General features: G+C 38.1%; 1 protein-coding gene across 13 annotated transcripts in view; it reads left to right on the top strand.

Annotated features, from left to right (window-relative positions):
- Nucleotides 1–23,812, top strand: part of MAST2 (microtubule associated serine/threonine kinase 2) — a 196,375-nt gene that overhangs the window by 77,793 nt on the left and 94,770 nt on the right. For 8 of the 13 annotated variants that reach the window (XM_076340290.1, XM_076340294.1, XM_076340292.1 and 5 more), the window contains 2 exons: nucleotides 6,555–6,586; nucleotides 14,390–14,596. In XM_076340290.1, coding sequence (XP_076196405.1) covers nucleotides 6,555–6,586; nucleotides 14,390–14,596 — 239 coding nt within the window. Of the gene's footprint in view, nucleotides 1–6,554; nucleotides 6,587–12,216; nucleotides 12,438–14,389; nucleotides 14,597–23,812 lie in introns of those variants that run through there. The other 5 variants (XM_076340298.1, XM_076340297.1, XM_076340295.1 and 2 more) reach the window with 2 other exon arrangements.

The following is a 23,812-nucleotide window of genomic DNA, read 5'->3' as shown; positions in this document are numbered from 1 at the left end:
ATACATACATATATATATATATATGTGGGAGTGGGCACTGAAAATATTCTGAGGAAAGTGGGAGTTCTGTTTTGAGATGTATTCTGGAATTATTTTAGGTCAAGTAACCAATACCCTTAATCTTACGGTAAGCCCTGAGGTTAAGTGATATGAAAGGTTAGTGGGAGACTTTTGGAGGCATATATTCTTGACAGGTTAATGCACAGATGTGACCCGGATCCTTAGCTTTGGCGACAGAGGAAGAACTTCGTGTTACCCAGGCAGGAGGGCTGGTGGGGGAGGGAAAATAATTTGCTGTGTTTGAGAATTTTGCTTAAAGTTTAAAGGGCTTTTAGCTTTATTTTCTTCTGCAGTAACTGCAATTTGAAATAAATCCAAAGGCTTCCCCCCCCCCCCCCCCCCCCGACTAGTAAGGGATTTCTAAGCTGAAGAGAAGAGAAAGGCTGGAAGATGCTAAAAACATTAAATGCATCATTGGCTGATTCATGACCTGTGGGTTTGAAGACTCATATAAACTGATTATTTAGAGAAACAGGGTCGCTTGTTAGATAAACAGCTGAGGTTTTTTTCCCCATTTGGTTTTATATGTTAACGTACTTTGCAAATGACATTTTTACTGACACATAACTTCTGTTGAGGTAGAGAACTAATCCAAATAATACATTTAATTTGCTTTGAACTTCTAGTATGTTTTAGGGTAACACTGGGTGAACAGGTATACTGCTAACTATTCTAGTGCCATGCACATTGTCCTGAAGGCTCTGGCACCATGAAGGTGACATGTCTTAGGAAAGGGCAGTTCCAGGCAGTTTGGCTGGTACTGGGAATATGCGAAGATACACTGGGATGAAGATATCCATGGCAATTCAGGATTTGTGTGATTGCAGGCATAAATTCTGTACAGTGTGGAGAAAGGTCTGGGAATTAAACTCTGTGTCCTCTCAGTATTTTGAATGATACTGGCAAGAGCTTGGGTATTCATTTTCTGTATTTTAAGCATTTCTGTAGCTAAGCAGATGATCTAACAGTATGAGCCTGAATTTAGTTTCTAAAAAGTCAGTAAATTATAGAAAATATCTGCAGCATATTCCATAGGTTAATCTGACATTCAATACAGATACGGTTTTAGTGTTGCTGTTTAAAATTCTTTGCTGATGAGTTTGGGAAACAAGTTCAGATGTAATCATTTCTAGAGAGAGAAATTGATAAGTACTGTTTTTAATAACCATTTACAATGATACAGTGAAAAGAAGGAAATTATTTTTCTTGACAGATTCTGATAGGAGAAAGAGAAGCTTAGTGTGGGGTGGTTTTTTTTTTTTTTAATCACCATGAAAAATTCCTTCCTGTTAATCTGATGGATGGATTATAGTTTGTCCTTGCATGGCCAAGTTGTATGTTCCATCAGAACTGGAGATTCCAACCCTCATTACATCATTTCTGTAATGCAAATGGTTATGTATAGAAAGAGATTTAATTAATCCCCTGCTGGTTGGTAGTATACCCTAAAGCAAACATAGTTAGCAAAGGCAAAATATTAAAACATGAGTGCATGGTACCAGGTCAATGAGTGTCAGTGGAATTTCATCATCTGTGAAATATTAACTTATTAACTGAAATGTATTTACTGTTACAGCTGTAAAAATATTTGTCTATTGTCCCAACTGGTATGATAGTGAGCTACCTTGCAAGAAAGCCAAGGTCAAAGGCAATCTCAGGAATCATGCTGTCTGCTCTGGCAAAAATGTGGAACATCCTGAGTGTAGCGATGGTTCTCACTTTAATTTGAAAAGACTACATTTAAGCTGCCATCAGTGCAGACTCTAGCATCCAACTTTGCCTGTGGGTCTGTGCCATATGTGCAGCTACATATTCAAGGACAAATTACAAGACTGAGAGAAAGTGACAATTTTGAGTGATGGGCTCCTGTTTTCTTCACACTTTTATAACGTAACACATCTGTTTAAAAGATATGGGTTGTATTGTAGGTCAATGAACAACTAGATTTCCAGACTTTATTTCCATTTCATATTGTGTGTATATACGTATGCAAAAAGCCAGCACTTGCTGCCTGAAACATTCCTGTTTTCAGATGCAGTTTCTGTATACAAAAGATCACAATAGAATAAATTTTCAGTATCTATGCACTAAACAATGTATTATGTAAACAGAAAAGTGATGCTTAAAATGGCCAATATATTTTCTCTCCTAGCTTCCTTGCTGCCTCAAAAATGATAGGTCCAGTAAGGATCCAGTCCTATTGTGAAACCTGAACGGTAGCATGTTACGGTCTCCAACTGATTTTATATCTGCATGATCTGAGATGATAAACCTAAGACAAAAGGAAACCAATATAAGGAACTCTTTTGAAGGAGGGTATTTGAACCAGCTTTTTATAAATTCCACGATGCTGAATTTCTTTCCCAAGGTTTATTTTTGACTAGTTGTCTGAAAATCTGCTCCTTCTTTTGTCATGTAGAGATCAAGTTGCATGTTTAATAATTATGCCTTGAAACATGGAACTGATACAAAAAATTAACTTTCACAACGGTCTGTTCCTGTCATTTGGGTACTGCAAGATTAAATACACTTCTTATTTTTTAGGATTTGTGAAAGTAGTTATTTGTTTCCACTTCTGAAAGTTCTGTGTGAATAATGTGCAACAATCTTTCAAAATAATCTTACGCTATTTATCACTTCATATAACTCAAACTTAAATGTAAGCCTCTATTTTGAGGGTTATGTTGTTGACCTGGAGAGCAGGTGGCATAGGGGCTGGCTGAAGTAATAATGGTAATATATATATATATATATATATATATATGGTGTTGGCAGCGCACGTGCTCAGGGAGGCAGATGTGCTGTTGGAAGAGGCAGTCTGAAATCTTGAATGTTCATGTGTCGTTCTCATCAGAAGGGTGGTCTTAAATGAAAAATGCCCTTTAGGATAAACTAGCATATTTACTTAACAGATTACAGCTGCACCCTATAAACAGTGTTCCAGACCAAGTAGTCACAGCTCAGCACTCTTTTATTACTTATCTTACCTCTTAAAACATGATTTATTTTTTCAGGATACATGGACATGTAATGCCAAACTCCTTTGTGGAGTGGGTGGAAACCAGTGAAATCATACCACCTCCCTCATAATTTACTATCTAAAACTGATTCTGAGTAGAGTTTCACCTTTATACGGTAGTTGTGAAATGCTGTTGGACTTTTGTCTTATGTTTTGCATAATTGTTTAATCAGTGTTTTTGTAGTGCTACTTCATATGTTTGAAACTACTCTTATCATTTTTAGATGTAAACTCAGTTGGTGCCATTGCACACATTAAAGTGTTAAGCCATCTTAAGACCCAGTGGAGTCTCCACCCTGTGAGTGTACCCCCATCTCTGGTAGGCATTTTCATTGTCCGCTCTATCCCCTGGAGATCTGCAATGTTAGCCTGACAGTGGACATCCCCAAATAGGTGCCCTGAAATAGGTCATCAGTTCTGTCTGCAGTCTGCTCCCTCCTTGCTTCCATCTCCAGGCATTTTCTTTCTTTCTTCTTCCCGGGGCTATAACTTTTTTACATGCTAACTCACTGGTGATTCAGGAAAAGCGAAGCTCATAATTACTCTGCTCGCAGTTGTGTAACTTCCAGCTCTGATGCTTTTGCATTGGCCCCGCCATTCCTGCTCTGGTTTGGAGGACTGTGAGAAGTGCTGTTATCAGCCCTGCTCTGGAGAAGCAGAAAAGGGTGAATAGCTGGGAGGGTGCAGGCTTGGCGTTTCTCCAGAGGACAGGAAAAGTGCTGCGGGAGTCAGGGCATGACTTGGTGTACGGCTGATAGGGTTTTTGAAGGGGATTTTAAAACTAACACGAAATGAGGCATAGTGGAACAACAGGTATAAAAATTGATTGCCTTGATTGTGCTCTTTGTTGTCAAGACCACAGAGGTATTAAATTTGAACTACTGCCTATTGATTCCACAGCTGCACTGTGTTTGTCAAGGTGGAGGTGCAGAATGAAAACAATTGCTACATGAATAGAATAATATTTCAATTGCATTGAGATGTCATCTGCTAGTACTTTTTTCCTTCCTTATTTGGAAACTCAGTTGATCGCAGATTTCAAAGGATGATTTCAGGAGCAAAGCCCAAGTCAGTCTTTCTTTTAACCTTGCATGCATTTAATCCTGCATTAGCTACATTATAGGAAGTATTAAAGGTAATACTGTGTGAGTAAAACAAGTGTACAGTAGAGGAAAGGAAAAAGTTTGTCCACTCCTGTTACTGGACCACGATTCCCGTGATGTATGTCTGTAAGTCACAATTACTGGAGCTGTACTGCTGCAAGGAAGTGTTCTCTCCTTAAGTGACTTTTCAGCCCTAATGACTAGAGCAAAGCTTGTAAACATGAACCCTAAAAGCTCAAAAATTAGAAGGTAGAAAAAGAGATTTAAAGGTCACTGTTTTCCTTTTTCAGCCAGTACCATGAAATTCCAGAGCTTTATTCATTCATTCTGAAAATTTCTGGGGCTGACTGTGTTGGAACAAATGGAAATGCGCCATTTGAATAGGAAAAGTACACTCTGCTAAGCACCTTTGTTACAGCAGATCTTCTTTAAAGAGGATAAATTAAATTAATCTGCTCATATGATGTAAGAGATACAAACAGAATAATATATAATATATAATAACTATATCTTACCTATTTATCCATTTGCAGTGGCAAAAAGCTGTCATTGCTACGTAGACTTCACGGTTGGAAACTTTAATTCTTTCTAACAAATGACAGTGGAAGAAGTACCTTTTTAGAACATAAAACACACAACCTGTTATAGATGCTAATGATTTATTATCTTATATACTTGAAATGTTTTGACTAGATCTTGACAAGTTTGTCTGATGACGGGAATTTATTTCTTGATGCTGTAAGCTGTCAGCCTTGTGATAATTCACACATGAAATTTGCTCAGTGCTGTTAAACTGTAATGAAATTTCAAATTGCAGAGAACTCACACTTGAAAATAATAACAGCATGTTTAAGATTTAATGTTTGAGGTGGTGGTGGGTTTTTTGTTTGGTGTTTTTTTTTTTTTTTTTTTTTTTTTTTTTTCCTAGTAGCTGTAACTTTTTGGTATCTTTGAAAAACTTTACTAAGTAATATCCAATGTATTACTTAACTGACCAGTCATTGACAGTTTGTCAATAACATTGTTAATCGTTTAAGTCAGCATGTACCCCATAACTAAATATGGAAAAGAGGCTACCAGATTTTATGGATTTGTTTTTTTCTGTTGACTTTTTTCAATATTCAGTGAAAACACAGATATTTTTTTTTTTTTTTTTTTCTTTCTTAGTGGGGATGAAAAATACTGCACGTAGATCAGTATTCTGGAAGTCAGAAATTGAAATTGGCTATGTTGCCACTTCCCATTTTGTTGTGAGAAGCTGAAGCGAAGCAGCCCAGGTCAGCGCGAACACGTTTCGAAGGTCTTGTCCTCTTGCCCCGTCCCGCACCGCCGCGTCGGGCAGGGCAGGCGTTGGCTTGGCCCGGCGCCGTCCTGCCAGTCTGGAACGACGTTTTTGGCGTTTTCTTCGCGTTAGGAAGGGAAAGGCGCGGGTGATTTTTGCCTTCGATCCCCCCTCTTCGTCCCCAGCTTCCGCGCTGCGCTGTCCGGCCGAGGAGCGCGGCGGGCTGGGCCGGGGGCTGCGGCGGGGCCGGGGCCCGGCAGCAGCGGCGGGTGGGGCCGGGGGCTGCGGGCGGGCAGCGGCGGGCGGGAGCCGGCTCCCACCTAGTGGCGCCCTGCGGAAGCGCAGGGCCCGGCCACCCCGGCAGGGGGAAGGACGGGTGTGCTGGGATGGACGTTAAAAAACAAAACACACGCGGCTGGTTGTTGTCTCATGATGCTGTCATCGCTGTCTGTGCCTTGTGGATGCTCGTGGTCTATTTACTTAAATAAAAACCTTAAAATTCCCCCTTTTCCTTTGCTTTTGCTGCTTAGGTGCAAAATGCTGCTTTTAAGAGGGAGTTGCATTTCATTGGCCTTGGATTTTTTCTGATAATATATAACACAAGTAATGTGTACGTCTGAAAAAACCCAAAAGCCACCCTGTTGCATTAATTTTTCCTTTTGGTGAGGATGTGAGAACATACATGCAGCAGATGCTAGGCATATTGTGTACCACACTTCTGGAAGTGGTTCGGGTATGATGCTGATGAGGTATGTAGGACAGAATTAATTCCTGCCTTATCTATGTTCAGGCTTGAATTTCAAAGTTATATTTGCTTTGTTGAGTGCTTATGATTTTGGGACTGCAAAGACAATGATTATTCAGGCAAAGTGAGTAACTTTTGTACCCCAGACTACTGTGCTATGAATGTGTGCAGATTCACCTCTTATGCGTAGCAGTGCTGTGCACGGTTATACACTGAGCATGTGTTCAGAAATGGTCAGCTTATTATTAATTTTGCCTCAGTCATTTATTGATGAATAAATCAGTAATATATAATAACAAGTAAAATTAACTCAAGGTTTTCATTCTTTTTTTTTTTTTTTTCCAGAAGGAGCTCAGTCTCCCCAGAAGAGGAAGCTTGTAAGTATAATTATTCTTTATTCATCACTTGGTTTGTCTTGAACATATATAGCAGTTCAATTGTGGAAATCATTTAAATGGGCAGATACTCTGGTTTCTCTGTTAGCATTTTCAAGAGTCTGTGATGCACTTGGAAACAGCTAGCTTGCATTTCTCAGAGACTGAGGCCTCTATTCATTTCCTTAAGTGTAGTAGGAAAAGTAGTAGTAGTGTAAGCTTACTTCTAATTATCAGCTGGAGCTGATCGTGATATGGAAGTAGCTGTGGTGTTGAGTGTTGCTTGCACGGACATGGCTGAAGTGACTCCACAGAAGTCACTGATTATTTATGTGATATGGACAACTTTGATCACTGCTCTTCAAACAGTCTGTTGACAGAAGTCTAAGTACACAGCTCCTGGGTCATGCAGGTCAGGTGTTTGCGGAGCAGTGTAATAGAGATATTTCGACAAAGTAGCAAATGTTGGGAAAAGTAGGCTTTTAAAAATGTGGTTTAAACAAATAGCAATTTTTTTTAATACATTATGATGTTTAAAGAATTTTAGTGAACTAACTTGTGTGTTAATGATATTATGAGAGCTTAGCTTTTGCTATGATTACAGATTTATGGTGGAAGAAATTGCATTATTGATTGCATTATATAAAAGAAAAAGCTTTTGTACTGCCTACTATTGCGTTATGATTTAAAATTGTTTCCCAAAGCTTGTAGACTACAGACACGAAGCTCACAAAAGCATATAACCTTTCTTCCTCAGGTTTCTGGTTCTAATGAGAAATGATTTTCAGTCTTTCAATGTAAGCTATCCCCTTTGTATAAGAAACAGTGTTTGGAAAATGCTGTGTAGCACCAGTGATTCAGGGCTGAACAATACATCGGATCAAAAGGCCTTCTTTTTTTAAATGGGGCATGACCAGACCTTTTTGTTTAGTTCATATGACAATGGTAAACCAGTCAGGGAGTTATTTAAAGAACATGAAACACTGGCCGATTTTTTTTTTTTTTTAACTGGTGTGCCTTAAAGGCTAGCTTAACTGTATTTGATAGATTTTTAAGAAAGGTGGTGTTCATGATTTGAAGATTGTGAAGGTTCTTTGAACAAATGGTGGAGCAGTGAGTTACTAGTAAGTTTTTTGTTTAATGTAACTTAGATATTTTTGTACAAAACTTTTGGAATTGAAATTGAGGATGCCAGAGATATTCCTTTCCCTTGTTCAAGCGTGGAGGTGGGTATGACGCAAAACTACTCATGTATTTACATTTGAAATATCTGAGATACAAATGAAGTGCTTCAAATGTGTAGTGTTTTATTTAGTAGTAACTAAACAGAATGACTGAATGTTTTATTTCTATATTGACTTAACACCTTCAGTTTTCATTACTTCACTTTAGTTTTCTTCCACAAGTTAAGTGCCTTTTAAGCCATCATTATGTGAAGAAATTTAGCAACCTGTGTCAAGAAGATCCAGGCCATAAATTTTAAGCACAAGGTTGCTTCAGTCTCTACTAGCGAGACTGAAAATCTATGAAGAATTGAAATGTCTTCAGTTAGTTGCCTGTGTTATCTACTTGATTATTTGATTGCAGTTTCTGGAATTACAGATTCTGTAGTCAATTCTACCAAATGATTTCTTGTTGTTTGAAAAGTTTAACTATTTAAGAAGTCAGTGGTGCATTGTGGCTTGTGTATATTTGATGCCGTACTGTTAAGCATATAGGTTTACTGAAAAGGCTCTTGTGGAGCTGATGTACATGATTTGCATATCCCAGTATCAGAGTGCTTACCTGATTTAAAACAATCCACTCTTAGTCTTCGAATCAGGAATTAGAGAAAGTCATATCAAGAAAGGGAATAATTATAATATGCATGTGTGTATATATATGTTAAAAATACACATATAATATGTATAAATTTGTTCAACCATTCTGTCAAAAAGGGTGGCCTAACGATGTGCACTTAAATACGGAGCATAGGCAGTTCCCAGTTCTTCTGGAGGCTTTTCCTCTGCTTGAATCAGCTTAACAGTGAACCTCATAAGCAAAAATAAATTCTGAAAATAAAATTTATTCTGAAAAGCTGTTGTGCTGTAGCTAATGAGTAGGGATAGTTATGGATGTAGCTAGGTCCTGATTCATTGACTGTCATTCATTGACTTTTGTTCACCGACAGGAGCAGAAGCAGGAATTGACAGAAGGATGAAGTATCTGGCTTGCAGCCAGAAACCCTCAAGAGGTGCATCCATTTTCTGCACAAACTCCAGCCTTTGTAGCAGTTCAGTAGCAATTGTATTATATAGAAATATACAGCCACTCAGCATTTTTCTGTGTGCTAGTCTGGAGGTTGGGGTGCATCTACTACTGTAAAAAGATCATATTTGGGGAGGAAGTCATTATTTTCCAGCCAGCCAGTAGTAGAATAAAGACTTGATTATTACTGCTTGCTACGTGATTGCTTTGGTTGATTGTTAAGTTAGAAAGGTTTTAGACTGTGGATTAGCTAGGGTATTTGTCATTACTGAATGGAGAAGGGCAAGCTCTTCCTGACAATGCTTCTAACTTTATCCGACTCTCATTGCTTCATATTTGCCTGGGTCAGTATTAGTAGTCTCTATTTTTCTGCAGGAACTGATTGTAGGCATGGACAACAACAGTTGCTATGCTTGTTTGTACTAAGGAAAAGGAGTGGAGTTAGATGTCTCAGTATTTTTGGCAGAAAAGCATGAGGAATTTTGTCACCTAAAGAAGGTCTTGGGTAGAAGCTGAAGAGAATGAATGGTGGGATGGAGCCTGTGAAGTCTGTTGATTAGCGACTCCGCTTCCATATTAGCGGAAGGGAACACAAGCACACCGTAAATGATGGCTTTGCCCTTGGAGATCTTGCAGTCTAATCTTGAAATAATCAGCAGAGAGTGAGCAGGCATGTAAAACAGATGGGGGAATTGTATGCAGGGTGACATTAAGAGGAATGCCTGATTATTTAGATGCCTATTACCCTAGATAGCTAAACGTAAAATTTTCTAAAAAGAAAATATTGCTTTCCCACAGTATATCTAAATTTGAAAAGAGTAATTTCCTCAGCAAACTAAATTTGCTAAACCAGTTTTTAGTTTCAGATGCAAGTTATTTTTATTAATTCTTTCCTGCTTTCAAACATCTGTATCAAATATACTTTTAAAGTCTGTATATGAACGGAAAAGGAACACGGAGGCATAAGAAACATGAAAAATAATTATAATCCAGAATATATCCAGTAAAAAGACACATTTAAATCAAATATTACAAACTGCTGTTTTGGTGGTGATAGATGCTGATAAGAAATAGTATTTACCTCAAGTTTTTATGTCTGTCTTTATGAAACGTGGTAAGCAACCTAACAGTGTTTGCTAAAGACGTGTGCAAGGCTTTTATGGTGGTCTTTATTCCTTCTAATCTCTTTTTAAGGCAATTTATGTCCACTGTGGGGCTCGTTTTCTCTCTTTCTCTCCCTCCTTCCCTGCCCTCCCCTTCTACTTATAAACTTCCAAAGGTTCTTAGTTTCTACAGCCCTAGACATTTATTAGGGTTGTTTCATTAAGCAAGTCTTCAACATAATTTGTTAAACTTACCCCCAGCTATAAAATAACACACAAACACACCAAGGAATTTCTTTGGGAGGATATGCTGAATACCAGTTTATATCAGTTTCTACTTGTATTCTTTTTAATGCTTAGACCTTGGAAACAACAACAAGTTTGATGGCAGAAAAAAAAATTCTGGCCTTTAGTGCTGGTTTATGTCTTTATCTTGCCATGCTCAGGTGCTGTGGGAATTTCCTCTGTATCTGCAGAGAAATGGAGTATATCATTCTGTTTCTGCTCATCTTGGCGGGTAAGCGTTTCTGCTGGGGATTGATCGATGCTGTTTCCCTGCCAGGAGCAAGTGCTGTGCCTCAAGCGTGGAGAAGCCAAAGTGCTGGAATTGGAGGAAAAAAAATGGTTCTGAAAAGGAGTAGGGACTTTTGCTACTTTTGCACTCTGTTCTGTCTTGGATCTGGAAATAGAGTAAGAAATAATGCCTCCATTCAATGCTTTTTATAGATGGGGAGAGAAAAAGGTGGTATTTTCTAACCACTCCATCCTTCTCTGAGCTGCATAGAAGCAGCTCACAAGCAGTAGATCAAAAATAACTCGGTGCTCTTAAGCTGATATGTGGGGCTGGCTCTGGAGGTGGAACGTGCCGAATTATTCCTGCTGGGCTCCATAGGAGTGTTGCTATTTGTATATTAGGCTTTAAAAGTAATTTGAAAACATTGTTTCTATTAAAAAAGTGATTTAGTGAATAAGGGGGATTTTAGTGTTCTGTATATACTGTAATCCCAGAGACAAAGAATTTATGGAGGTTTTCATCAAGGATTTAAAAGTGAGAAAAGTCTTTTGTGCAGTTTTTATTATCAAGTTTCCACTACTTAATCCAGGTTCTCATTTAATAAGTATAATAAAATTATACCTAACATACCAAATTTGTACCTTTTGTTGCTTGCTGTGCGTTCTAACTCTGAAGGCATGGTGTGGGGGGGCAGTGGCTCTGGTTGTTTAAGGAACAGCAGCCCTGGGCACCCTGGACCTTACTTTTGAGACTGGTAGTTTGTTCTCCTGATGGGACATAGCCATTGAGAGGTTGTGATCTTGTAGTGTGGGGCACTCCTGCTGTGATTTGGATCATGGGAGGATCTGAAGATATGAGCTGTAATCTGGAATTTGACTTGGTTGATGAGTACTTGTGAATAGCAGTCTTTACCTGCCTAAATAGTCTTTAACACTTTAAAGTCTATCAAAGATATATATTTGGAATTTTTGTGGGAAACCTACCTTCTTACAAATATACATTTAAAAATTGTTGGACATTATTTTGGGACAGTTTTGTTACTAGCATGAAATTGATTTTGAGCTGATTAAAATTGCCATTTGCAAACAAAAATGCAAGACTTGCATTGTACAAGGGAACATTGTCTCCTAATGAAGGTGTTTCCCCGCCACCCCCTCTTTCAGCATTTGTCTCCCCAGGCTGCTGCAATTGCGTTGCTGTGTTTTCGGTGCTAGAATCCATAAAGTTTGTAGCTGAAACACAGCTTGGGAGTTACAGGAAGGTGTTTTAAGATTAAAGTTGTGCGTGTTCTTAAGGGGATTGATTTCTGAAAAAGAGATGGTTCAGATGTTCCCCCGCCGGTCGAGAACAGCTGCTCTTTGCACCGCTGATGACTCTGCACGGGCTTTGGGTGGGAGCAGTGACTCTATTCCTATCGCAGTGTGAGTTTTCAAGCTGCTGTGTGAGATTTCTGCCAGAATCCTTTCAAGTGTGCCATTGCTCCCTTTGGCTTTACGCTTTCCTTTTGATTTGGTGAGAGTGACTGTTCCTGCTCTGTGAAGCCCAGGAGAAGTTTGTCGCTGATTTGCTGTGGGCACAGTCTGAGTGTGTCAAGACCATATTGCTGGCTGCGTGATGGGTCAGATGGCTAGTTTGTGTCCTGGACTTTTCTGTGCCTTCATTTCGTACTGGTGGGCTTCATTTCCTTTCTCTGGATGCTATGAATAGACTTGTAGAAAGTTGTGGGGTTTTTTTTTTTTTAAATAATTAGGTTTTTGACATGAGCTGTGTGATTAATCTGGACCATTACTGAACTCCTGAGGTCTCAGTGACACTGGGGGTACATGAAGAGCTTGGAATTGCACTGATTGTTCTGTGCTCTGCGTTGGAGTGATAACGGTGGGCTCTCGTTCCCGGCTCTAAGCCTCTTATGCTGGGAAGAAACATAGTGTATCAGCACAATGATGAAACGGAGGAAACAGAGGCTTGGAGCCCCGTCTCTGCGGATCCAGTAAGGGCTGTTGTGAAAAATAAATTGTACTTAAACATTTCAAATTGAAACTATGACAAAAAACAAGCCAGAATTTTCTGTGGCCAATAGACATTGCTTTTGTTTGTTAGAACTGTCTTTATCTGTCATGCTTATTTGGCTGTACATGAAATTTCATTTGGAAGCTTTAACATTTTACTTTTGTGGAGCATTTACTGTAAAGTATAGCCAAAAAAGAGCAATATTTAAATGTTTTTAAATGGAGTACATTGTGGTTAGATTTTGTACCAAGCATTAATTAATGTAGTAAAACTGAATGTTTGTAACTCTGTCTTTCTAGTTTGATCACTCTTCAGATTTAAAAAAGTACTTTTAATAATCTGCCAGAAAGCTGCCACAGGGCTCAAATCTACAGAAACCTTTGCTACCTTTATTATCTTTTTAAATTAAGAATGCTATTGAAAACTTTTAGATTCAATGCAAAAAATCTTTATTTACGTTGCCGCATGTATTTCTACAAATGAAATTTAAACAAGTAATTCCTTTTTAATGCTTGCGTCCTGTATGAATGCTTTGAAATCTACTAATGAAAACTGCTATTTATGATGTTTGTAATTATATTTATTATTTTATTAATTAAAATTAAGGAAATTGTATATTTAATACTATGTGTATAAGTAGAGGAGGTTAAAAGAATCTATCATATAGTCAGTGAAGGGAGGAGCAGGTTAAGAGGCAGGCTTAACCTTTTCTGTCAGCGAACTGTAAAGCTCATCAGCTGTTTAAGCAGAGATTGCTAGTGGGGAGGATTTCCAATGTGTAAAGGTTACTTACTGATAAGTATTTGGATTCATTAGGAAATCTAAAGCAAGGAACGTTGACAAACATGCTTGACTTCAGGACTTTCAGTGTAAAGTGTCTGAATACTAAACAAAACTGAAGCATGCCCCAGATTTCCCTTTTGCTCATTTTTATGCTTAAATATGGTAAATAGAAACTTTTCTCATCCCTAAATCAAAATCTAAGTTATAGTTGTAAAAATATGGTAGCACTAGTTTGTATTCTAATGCATAATCACACTTTATAATACCAATATTTGTAAGTTAACTTTTACTTTATTTCTAGTGAAGGACATCTCATTGTGTACAGTTCAATAAAGTAGGTGTTAGAACCGCTTTTTTATGTTTATGTAGAAGTCTGTTTGCAGCTTTTTGGAAAGCAGCTACTTTGAGAAATTTTCTGTGCTCTCTGTGTATACAAATACGTGTTGGCTGCTAACCCTGCGAAAGCAGAATAGTTTACAGAACTGAGCACAGAGCTGAGAATCAATGTCCTCAGCTGTAATCCTGATACTGCCATGGATGTGCTATGGACCAGTCACTTAACCTCCTTGTGCCTCAGTTTCCCCGTTGCTAAAACTAGAATAAAGCCATTTTGCAGTGCTGCTTTCAGGCTTAATTAGTTGTTGTTATAAAACACTGTCAGTGCTAAATGCTGTTTTCTAGTTAACAGTTCGTGTAATTCGTGTTTTCACAGTTGCGTATTTCTATTGTTGCCATAGCCTGGTGTGGAACCATGGCTCCCAAATTGTGAAGGCTATGACATAAATGGTCCATGTCTGTTACTGGTGCCATTGTCAACTTTGTTAATTTTTCTCATTTAAATGTTTTACATTAAGGATTGACAGGGGTGTGTGTTCCAGAAAGCCTGAGAATCACTACAAAAAAGAATTTGGATAATTCCAGACTGGAAGATTTTCATAGTGGAAAAACAATGTTGACTAGATATTATATTGACTGACAAATACATTTGGGTTTGGATGATAATCAAAGGGATGACTGACTTAGTTTATTGCATTTATTAGGAAGATATAACTTGTATTTTGGAAGTATCTTTTTTTTTTTTCTTTATTGAAACAGAAGATGTGATATTGACCCTGATTTATTTTTTTTTCTACCGTGGTACCTTGTCAGAATCTCCTCTCCTTTGTACTCCCACTGCCGAGGAAGTGATGTTCATCAGCACATGTTCTCTCCTACATCTGCTCCAGGTCTGCAACACCTTAAATTCCCGTTTAGTGCTGATTGTGCACTTGTTACTTCTCCTCTAGTATTTTACCTGAACTCACAACCCCAGAGCAGTCCGTCTAGTCCATGCTACAGTCATCCTTTTCAGTGGAGGTAAGGAGAAGTATCAACTAGAATTTCTAACAGTTTGGTGTTGGTGTAACCATTTATGAACTTACCAGCTTTATAGTTTAAGAGAATAATCTCTAGCAGAAGGGAACAGCCTTGTAGTTGTAGTTTACTTCCAGACACTTAGGGTTCAGGTTGATGTTGCTTGTTGGTACAATTTTTTCTAGTTCATGTGTAGTTTAAGGCCCTACATAGGGAAGAATATAAAATTAATTGAGGAATGGAAACCTCTCTACCTGTGTGCGCATGCAAATTCCTGTTTGTACCTTGTGCTAGCTTCTAAGTGCATGTGCAACTTGTACCATGGAGCAAAGGAACCCTCACAGGTGTTGTTGACGTCAGGAAAACCAACTTAAAAGTAAAACAGCCTAGAGTGGGGTCCTTAAAAATACGTGCCTAGAATAGGGGGTCTGTGCTAACGTATTGTGCTCTGTTCTATTTGCTGTAAATCCACATTAGTTTCTTACAGAAGCTAGCAGGCTGAAGCCTCCGTCTCCAGACACAGGGTCTACAAAGGATAACGAGTAAAATCAAGCCTGTTGTTAGGAGGCTTAAATATGGGGTACAAGAGTTTGTAAACCGTAAAAAGTCCAAACCAGCTCAGTTTGTATTAAAGCATTTGAGAGCTTGGCTGATGTATTTTTCCTTCAGGAATAGCCCTTCCTCCATGTTGTGCTATTATGGAACATGTATGGCCATCAGCAGCCCCAGTGGAAACCTTCAGCTTCTTCACTAAGAAGAAACTTCACCCAGTGAAATAGTCACTGACAAAGGCTAACACAAGCTAGAGATCTTTGTGTGTGCGGTTATGAAATCGGAGCTCGGTGGTACCTACTTAAAACTAGAGCCATCAGAGGACTCGTTTTGAAGTTCACATGCTGCAGTGTGGATGTAGCCGGTCAAATTTCAGTTACTCATCAGGTGGTAATGCAATAGCCTCTGAATCTAGACTGTTATTTCAGAGGGAGATTGCTCTTTCTGGCCAGCTCTGGTAGGAGTAACAAGAAAATGAGAAGTTGAGCTATTTTAGGCATCTGTCCCTCTAATGGAGAGTAACATATATTACATCTGTTGGGTGGAAATCAGGTTGTCAGCAAAGGAAAGGGATGTTGCATGCGTCTGTACTCGGTGTATTGTGCACTGCCATGAAGAGAGAGGTGGTTGCCCAGCGTACCTGCTGCTTTCCCTGCATGTTGGGCAGCATTTGGTGAAAATTCTTACTATGGTGCTCATTTTGGCAGCACTTGCAGTGAAGTGAAGGGCAGTGACTAAAAAGCAATCTCAACATTTTAGTGTCATTGTCATCAATATAATTTTGAATTATTTTTTGTTATTTAAAAGCTGGTATTGGGTAATGTTCCTTTACAAGGGTGATTAAAAGTGATTAAATGCTGTTTAGCATTAGGGGTAATTAACAGACTCGTAAGTAGTAATTAATTATCAAAATCAGATTACTGTTAAAGTCAATTGAGAACTCTTCTTTTTGGAGAGGAGATCTAATGATTATTGATTATTTTCAAAAGCCTTTTTGGTACTTACTGCTTTTTTTTCCTCTGAGTATCCTTCAATCTTCAGGCTTTTGACATGGGCTAGTGAATAATTTTCTCTTTAAGAATAGTTCACATAAAAGTCTTAGTGTCAAGTTATAGTCCACTGTTACTATGGACTCTTCTTGATAATAACATTTTTCACATATGGGGACCTTCCAGCCATCTGCTCTTTAAATACTGAATGGTTGATGATTCACAGATACATAGCACTGTGTAAGAGCTTAGGCCTACTATAATAACTTTTTATTTTTGTCCTTGTTGCTTTCACCTGTGCAGCTCTTGATCCTGTTTTATCCTGTCTGTCTTTGTTGTAGTTTTGTTTACTTGGTTACGGTACCAGTGATAGCCATTCCTGCTTGCTTAGAGCAAACGTTCATCTTGGCAAGTTATTAGCATCATTGATCTACTCAGCTTAACACCCTGAGGTTAGCCAGGCTGTGGTTCATTTCCATGGCTATGCAAGTGATACTAGGAACTGGTGGAAAACGTAGCTAGAAAAGTGTATGCCTTAATGTTAACTCTTTCTCATTTTTTACCATCTGTATATTGTGTTCGCAAGTATCTACATAGGTTTCCCCTTCTTGCCTATTTTTCATGGTGTCGTTGATATTTTTACATGAATGGATGAACAACTGTTGGTGCAACTGATGTCAAGTGTTTTCTACAGCTAGCATGGAAGTTCATGGCTTCTGAAAGAATTAATCTAATTAAGAGTGAAAATATTTTATATATAGCCTTTGAACAATTGAAAATAATGTAAACCTTTCAAAAGAGTAAAAGGAAATGTGAAGTGGCAAGATTACAATAAAAATAAATTGATAGCAGGTGGAATAAGACTGCTATAGTTGATGCAGCCGTGGGTTGGAATTAAGGTCATATATCTTTAGGAAGAAAAGAGAATGATGTCCAAAATTAAACTGAAGTATTGGCTCTCATATTTGGGATCTGGCTTGCACTCTTCTAGGGGTAGCAGGGAAGTCAAATTACTGAAGAAGAAAATGAGGCCATGTTTCACAGCTGGTCCTCTTTATGAGTTGGCAAGTCTTTGTACACCCATATTTGTCCTTTAATCGAAATATAGATTTACAGCATTTCTTGATATCAAGTTGCTTAAAAGATGTCATGGATTAATTGTTGTAACTTAGAAGTGATGGGCCTTGAGATTAAAGGAACATGCATTTCCCCCCGTTTCAAAAAAATGCTACACTTTCTGTATCACCCTCAGCAAGATATAAACTAGTTTCAATACTTCGAGAAATGCATTCATTTGTTTGTGGTAACAAGGGTGAATGTGTCCAGGTGCTGTATTTCTGGCCTCTCCGGGTGCTGCAGGTGAGGTGAAGTCTCAGTGGAAATTTGCTTTATCCTAACAAATCAAGGGAAGAGTTGGGTTCAGCTGGATTATTGAAGGGATATTTTCTCATGCTATTTTGATTTCATGAATTTATGCCAGTTGTGGAACATGTTCTTATAGGGATGTATGGTAGAGATTATTTTTATAGGAATGTTTTCCCTTGGAGATTCTAGCCTTAATAAAGTCTATTGATGATAACTATTAATTTTTTATAGCTTTGCAGAGTAGTTTCATGGATTTTTTTCTAGCCTGTACAAAACCTGGTCACCATTTCTGAATGCGAGGGTGGTCAGATCCTTGCCGTCTTATTTAAGTAAAACAAAATGGGAAACCTAATGTTACTCCAAAACACTAAGCACAGTACATAATTACTTGATCAGTGTGTAATTACAATGTTATGAGTTTTATACAGTTAGGATTTTATGGACATCTGTGATACAATTTAAGAACATATTAATTTATTTACATAAAACCCCTATTCTAGGAAACAAGCATTTAATCAATAACTGTGGTAAGTAACAAGAATATATGATACATAGATGTTCAACAAATGTACCGGGAGAGTTGCCTGCCTTTATTTAAAGACTTTTTCGTATAAGCTGTTGCAGTGGATGAGGGGAGACCTATATTTAGAGCTATGGGCTTGTTGGGGTGCGTGAGTGTGGTTCAGCATGCAGCGTCCTCAGTGAGTCTGCTCTGTTGCAGTAAACAGATGGGCTTCCTGGACGTCGCAGGGTGCTGGTCAGCTCACCTTCACCACGGGGTGGGGATAGAGACATCCGCCTTGTTTGAACGGGGTCTCCTCTTAGACTGTGATGGTTGTTCTTATGTATTGGGATTGCTGGTGTGTCTTGATGAGGGTCTTGTAACTCCAGTCCTTCTACTTCAAGGCAGGTGCAGAAATTCCTTCCATAGTATAAGGATGTATTCTTGGCATGCGCATCCCCAGATCACCTGTGGTTTAGGTTTTGAAGACTACATATATTTTACAACAGCAGGGCAGCACGTGTAAACAGGAGAAGTTCCATATTTTTGGGGAAGATAAAAAACATTTCAGAATTCAGACTTGATGAGGTTCTTTATATTTTTATTTTGAAATACCTCAAGGCTTGTTGAGAGTTGGTGATGGTTTCCTATCTCTACTTAAATTTCCTTTTAGTTTAAAGTCACTTGATACAGGTTTTAAGAGTTTATTTTAGTTGGAGTTTCCTATTTGACAAATGTCAAAGGATTAATGAAGACAATTATATTCAGCTTGAATGACGTTTGGAAATTGTTCTGTTTTTGCAGCAAGTGATATCTTCCTGTTTTAGTGCTTGAATTGGTACAGGTTCTGCTTTCTCAAATGTGCTAAATAATTGGTCAGAGTTGACTGCAAGGCAGTATAATGTCACTTTTGGAAACAACGTAGATAAGCAATTCAGGAATAATGAGTAACAGAACAACTTTGTGAATGTATCGTCATGCATAATGTGAAATGGTGAATTTTGAGTAGGTAATCTTTTGGCAACTGAATTGTAATCTACATCTCACATTGAATGAATGAATGAGTTTCTCAAAATTAATTTCTTTTTTAATGGAATTTTTTCTCTTTATTCCTTTTCTTTTGTACCAGTTATTATTCTTGGGAATAGTTTTTCCCATCTAGGAGATGGAGACTACAAGGGAGGGACTTATTGGTGATACCTAAAACTCTACAGGCTCAGATAACTTTTTTTGTTTTTTCTTACGCTGATTGGAAACTGTCCATTTGCTTGCCACATGGTTGGAAATATTCAGGCATGGTAGCCTGCATGGTATAATCTTTTCATGTGAAGACATCATGTAAATGCTAAAATCCCTGTGTCCTGCCTGGAGTTGCAGCAGCAGAAGAGTTAAACCCTGGGGTTTGGAGCCTGAGGTGTGAATTCTTGTCTTGTTCCAGGCTCACCGTTTGGCTGCCCTCCGTGGGACCACTTGTAAAGGATAACCTGGTGGTTTGACCTGGGAAATCAGAGGCTCCCAGGGGGGAGTATGTACTTGTGACTTCAGAAGTTGGGGAGCTTTAATGTTTGCTAGCCATTTCACCTATAAACCAAGTGGTTCATAACTGAATTTTCTGTATAATTGTGTTTGAAGGCTGTGATCTGCTGGTACACCTGCATATGAACTGACTCATTTACTACCCCTGCACTATTCAAAGAGTTTGGGATGGCTGGGACAAGCTAGCAACTTCGAGTGAGGAAGGACAAGCTCAGAAGGTTCTTAAGAGACTGTAGTAAATATTTAAGCTTTTCTTTTTCTGTCCTTATCTTCAAATAATAGTGATTTCCTCAGACAATAGTAGTGTGCTCAGTTCTGTACAAAATTCTTCATTCCACATAGTCTCTCCCTCAAAGACCTTTTGAACTTGAATACAGATACAGAAACAACCCGTGCACTGAAAGATTCCTGGCAAGGGAATCATTCTGAAAAAGAAATGTATATTCTTAATCAGGCAGTCACGTGTTTATTATTGTTGATAGACAGTTCCATGCATCTTCCAAAACTTGTTTTTAATTGTACTATGAAGCAAGCAGGTGCTGTTTTCAGTTTTGACTTGGAAAATTGGGGAGTGTGCAAACAGGCCCGTTAATATCCCGCACTGAAGCACTAATAGTAGAGACGTACTAATTGCGAGTACCTAGTGTCAATTCAACAGACTTGAGCTGGGGAGAAACAGACATTATATGACATAGCTGCTTGCAATAGCACAGCGACTATTCCTGCCCATGAGCAGGAGATTCCTTTCAGATCTGTTTCCTTAAAAAATTACCGTTTGAAGCCATGAGTTGCAATTTCTAATTTAGATAGATAAACCCTTTAGCAGATCAATATTAAATTGAAAGTGTAAAGAAAGTTTAGAATATAAAGAAGGAAAGAAGATTTCAGGGAAACATTGCACCAGTTTTTAAAATTGTATCGCATTTCAGCTGCGTCTAGCTATCCTGAGCTGTGTTGAACTTTTGTCTCAAATTTAGGCTCTTGTTTGAATATTCAAAACTGTACCATGCCAGAAGGCCTGCAAGAGAGCTTCACCTTCTATAAGGTATCCTTTCTGCTCTCTTTTCTACAGGCTGCATCTGTACTCCCCTTTTCTTCAGTATCTTTTCCTGTTTTTGTTTGTTCATCTAAAATATGCTTGTTCTAGTCCTCCAAGTTCTCTCTTCCCCTCATTTATCTCCTAAAATTTTGCTACCTTGACTAGTGGTTATTATTCTGTCATTCAATCCCCTGTGTGGTACTTGAGAGCATAATCTTCTAACCTAGTTTACATTACACTGTCATTATGAATTATTAATGTTCTAAAATAAAATCTTCAAACAGTAATCTTTGCTGTGGTGAAAGAGCTCTGTGTGCTTTTGTTTTCCTCCCTGTCCTTTCCTTTCTTTAGACCTTCAGGTCTTTAGAGCAGGGATGTTATTGATCCATCCGTCTGGGAAAGACTTGCTGTGCAATGAGAATTGCCTTGTCACATCTCTGGGCTGAGATAGGCATTTATTTATATAAACACTAAAAAAACCCAAAACAAAAGTTGTGGAAGTAATACTGTTGATTCTGTTAGAAGACCTGCTGCACAAGTAGAAGTGATAATGCACGTTTGGGTTATAGCTTGCCTGAGAAGGTGAATATTATTTTTTGTGCTATTATATTGTTCCTATTTTTGTGTTCCTGTGTTCCTCAGTTTTATTTGTCAATAGATGAGAAATTTAAAATAACAACAGAACAGGTCAAGTTATAATTCTCAGCAAAGTTTTAGGGAAAAAAAGTTCAACCAAAAGAAATCTGGTAAAAATCCGTATTGGCTTTCCTCCGTGCTTCATTTTAATGCAACTGTTTGTTCATTCAGCTTCCGAGAAGTTGGAAGATTCCAAAATCATTAAACATCCAATTTTCCAAGAGAATCAACGCACAAATATTGACGAGAAGTGTTCCTTTAAGTCATGAATGTCTGCATTGCCCTCACAGAGAACCTGCAATTTGTTTGAACAAAATGGACTTGATTACAGCTGCATTCATCTTTGACATAGAGGAACAGCCCATGGGGACGTGTTCCAGCCTGCACCCCATGGCTTAGTGTGCGCAGCCTCCTCTAATATCAAGATGGATCATAAAACTGTGACCTGTCGCTTCTGCAACTTTCCCCTTCTTATTAAAAATAAGGGCAGCTGCAGACTACATCGTAGAAGGCCACAGTCTTCTTTTTACATACTGTTGTTGTAAGTGGTTGGTATTGTGAACAGTACTTTATTTAATAATTTTGCAAGTCATATTTTCTCTGCAGAAAGTACGTTCTTCGGACAAGCAGGTGGTGTTCATTTGCGTGCATGATCTATGCTGTCTTGGCTTATCTGTTTGTTTAGTAGTTTGTGTGTTTTATCCAATAATTTGAAGAGCTGGGAATATTATTTGCTTTTATTACTAGTTGCATTGTTATAGGTAGGGCAGAAACCTAAATTTGGTTTTGTTAGAAAATATAAAAAATGTGCATAAATTTTGCTTAACTTTTGAATTTTTTTTTCTTCTCCAAATCAATAAAATTTGTATAACGCAAGCTCTACTAATGAAAATTTGAAAGAAAAGAAAGTGAGTATAAGATGAATGTTCCCATTTATCTACATTTTTCTTTACATCTCATATGGTTTAAAAGCTCATTGCTGAGGTGGGCTATGTAAATCATATTTATTTTAAAAATGACCATTCTGTTATATATTTTTGTTTCTAGCTGTATTAGTTTAGATTTATTTGTGCCATTTTTTAATGTGTTACAGTAGAGTGTAGTAAGATTTCACATTGCAAACTTTTATATTTTGTTTTTAGTATTTTAAAATGAATTTTTTTCTGGAGACAGCAGAAATCATTGAGACTTCCATATCTGTCTATTCTGTACTTTATTTCAAAGCAGAGAATTCATTTTGGGCCAATTTATCTTAACTTACTAAATCTGCTTCTTTGTTCCAGACCTCTAACAAGTATGTCCCTACTTATATATAGGTGGACATACAGGTTAGAAGTCTTATGTGTAAACCAAGTATCTTCATTAGAATAGCTTCTAAATATTATGTATATTTAAGGGAACATTACTTTCGTAATGCATCACCTTTGTGGGTTTCCCAGAATTACTGTAAAACAGTTTATAGAAATGTATCAATCTGTAGTTATATAAAAATCAGTGTTCTGGGCTTGTTCTCATGTTCATTCTGTCTTGTACGTTGTATATTTCTCTGAGGCTTACAATCTTGAGTGGTTTGTTTGCCTGCTGGTTGATGATATGTTATCACGGCTTTCCCAGACTTTAAGATTAAAAGCTAAGCTTTTGCTGTGAAGATTCATATTATTCCAAAGGAATAACTAAAATAGGGACCGATTTCTGTTAAAAATTCATGGCCAAATTAGGATGTAATTCTGTCTTTAAAACTGGATGAATTTTTTATCCCTTTTTTTTTGTATACCAGCACTCATGATGTTTCCCAAGCATGGTTTTGATTTCTCATGTCTCTTCTGTACCATGGCTTATTTTGTAAAGTCTATTCTTATCCCGTGCTCTAACTTCATTAAGAATTTATGCTTGAAAATGTAAAATTCATCCTCTTAGTCTGTTCATTACAGTAGCATTCTCGTTGCTCCCAGAATAACTCTTCTTAGCCAACATCCTACAAAATAAGCTTTTTGTCTCAGAAAAGCTGTGGTAAATGCAAGGGCTTTACAATATCCTTAACATTTCATCTGAGCCTAAGTGTGTTAACCAAGAAATGAGGAAACAAGCTGCGGAGTGGAAGGCCCTGCACTGGAGAATCAGGTTTGGAGCAAACAGCCTAATTATACCTAGAAACAAATCAGATGGCAGAGGTTGTTTTAGAGTTCAGGCCTGATTTGGTCTTCTGGGTAGTATGCTGTCAAACAGGTGAAAGCACTCCCTGCTAGCTGGTTATCAAGTGTAGCCCCAAGCCTGGAGGTGCCATGTTGATCCTTGGCATGGTGTCTGTCCAGGTTGCTGCCATGAGATGGGCTTTGGATGTTTGCGGTCTTGTATAGATGAGGGGAGCCCTTTTTGCTTTTGTGAGCTAGTAGTTGTGATCTGAGTAACAAAAAGCCCTCTGATTCACCCACTTAAATACAGATCTGTTCCCTCTCTTTGCTGTTTGCTTTGTTCGTTTTACCTTAATTATTTGTGTGTTGTCTTGGTTTGGTTTTAACCATCCACTGGCAGTTGTTCTTCAGTCCTCAATCCCTGTGAAGACACAAAGTGTGCCAGCCGCCTTTGCTGCTCCTTCTTCT

The sequence above is a fragment of the Aptenodytes patagonicus genome, chromosome 5 (genome assembly GCF_965638725.1).
Source record: "Aptenodytes patagonicus chromosome 5, bAptPat1.pri.cur, whole genome shotgun sequence".
Classification (NCBI taxonomy): domain Eukaryota; kingdom Metazoa; phylum Chordata; class Aves; order Sphenisciformes; family Spheniscidae; genus Aptenodytes; species Aptenodytes patagonicus.
The sequence above is the reverse complement of the archived record's forward strand: the minus strand, read 5'-3'. Positions and strand labels throughout refer to the sequence as shown.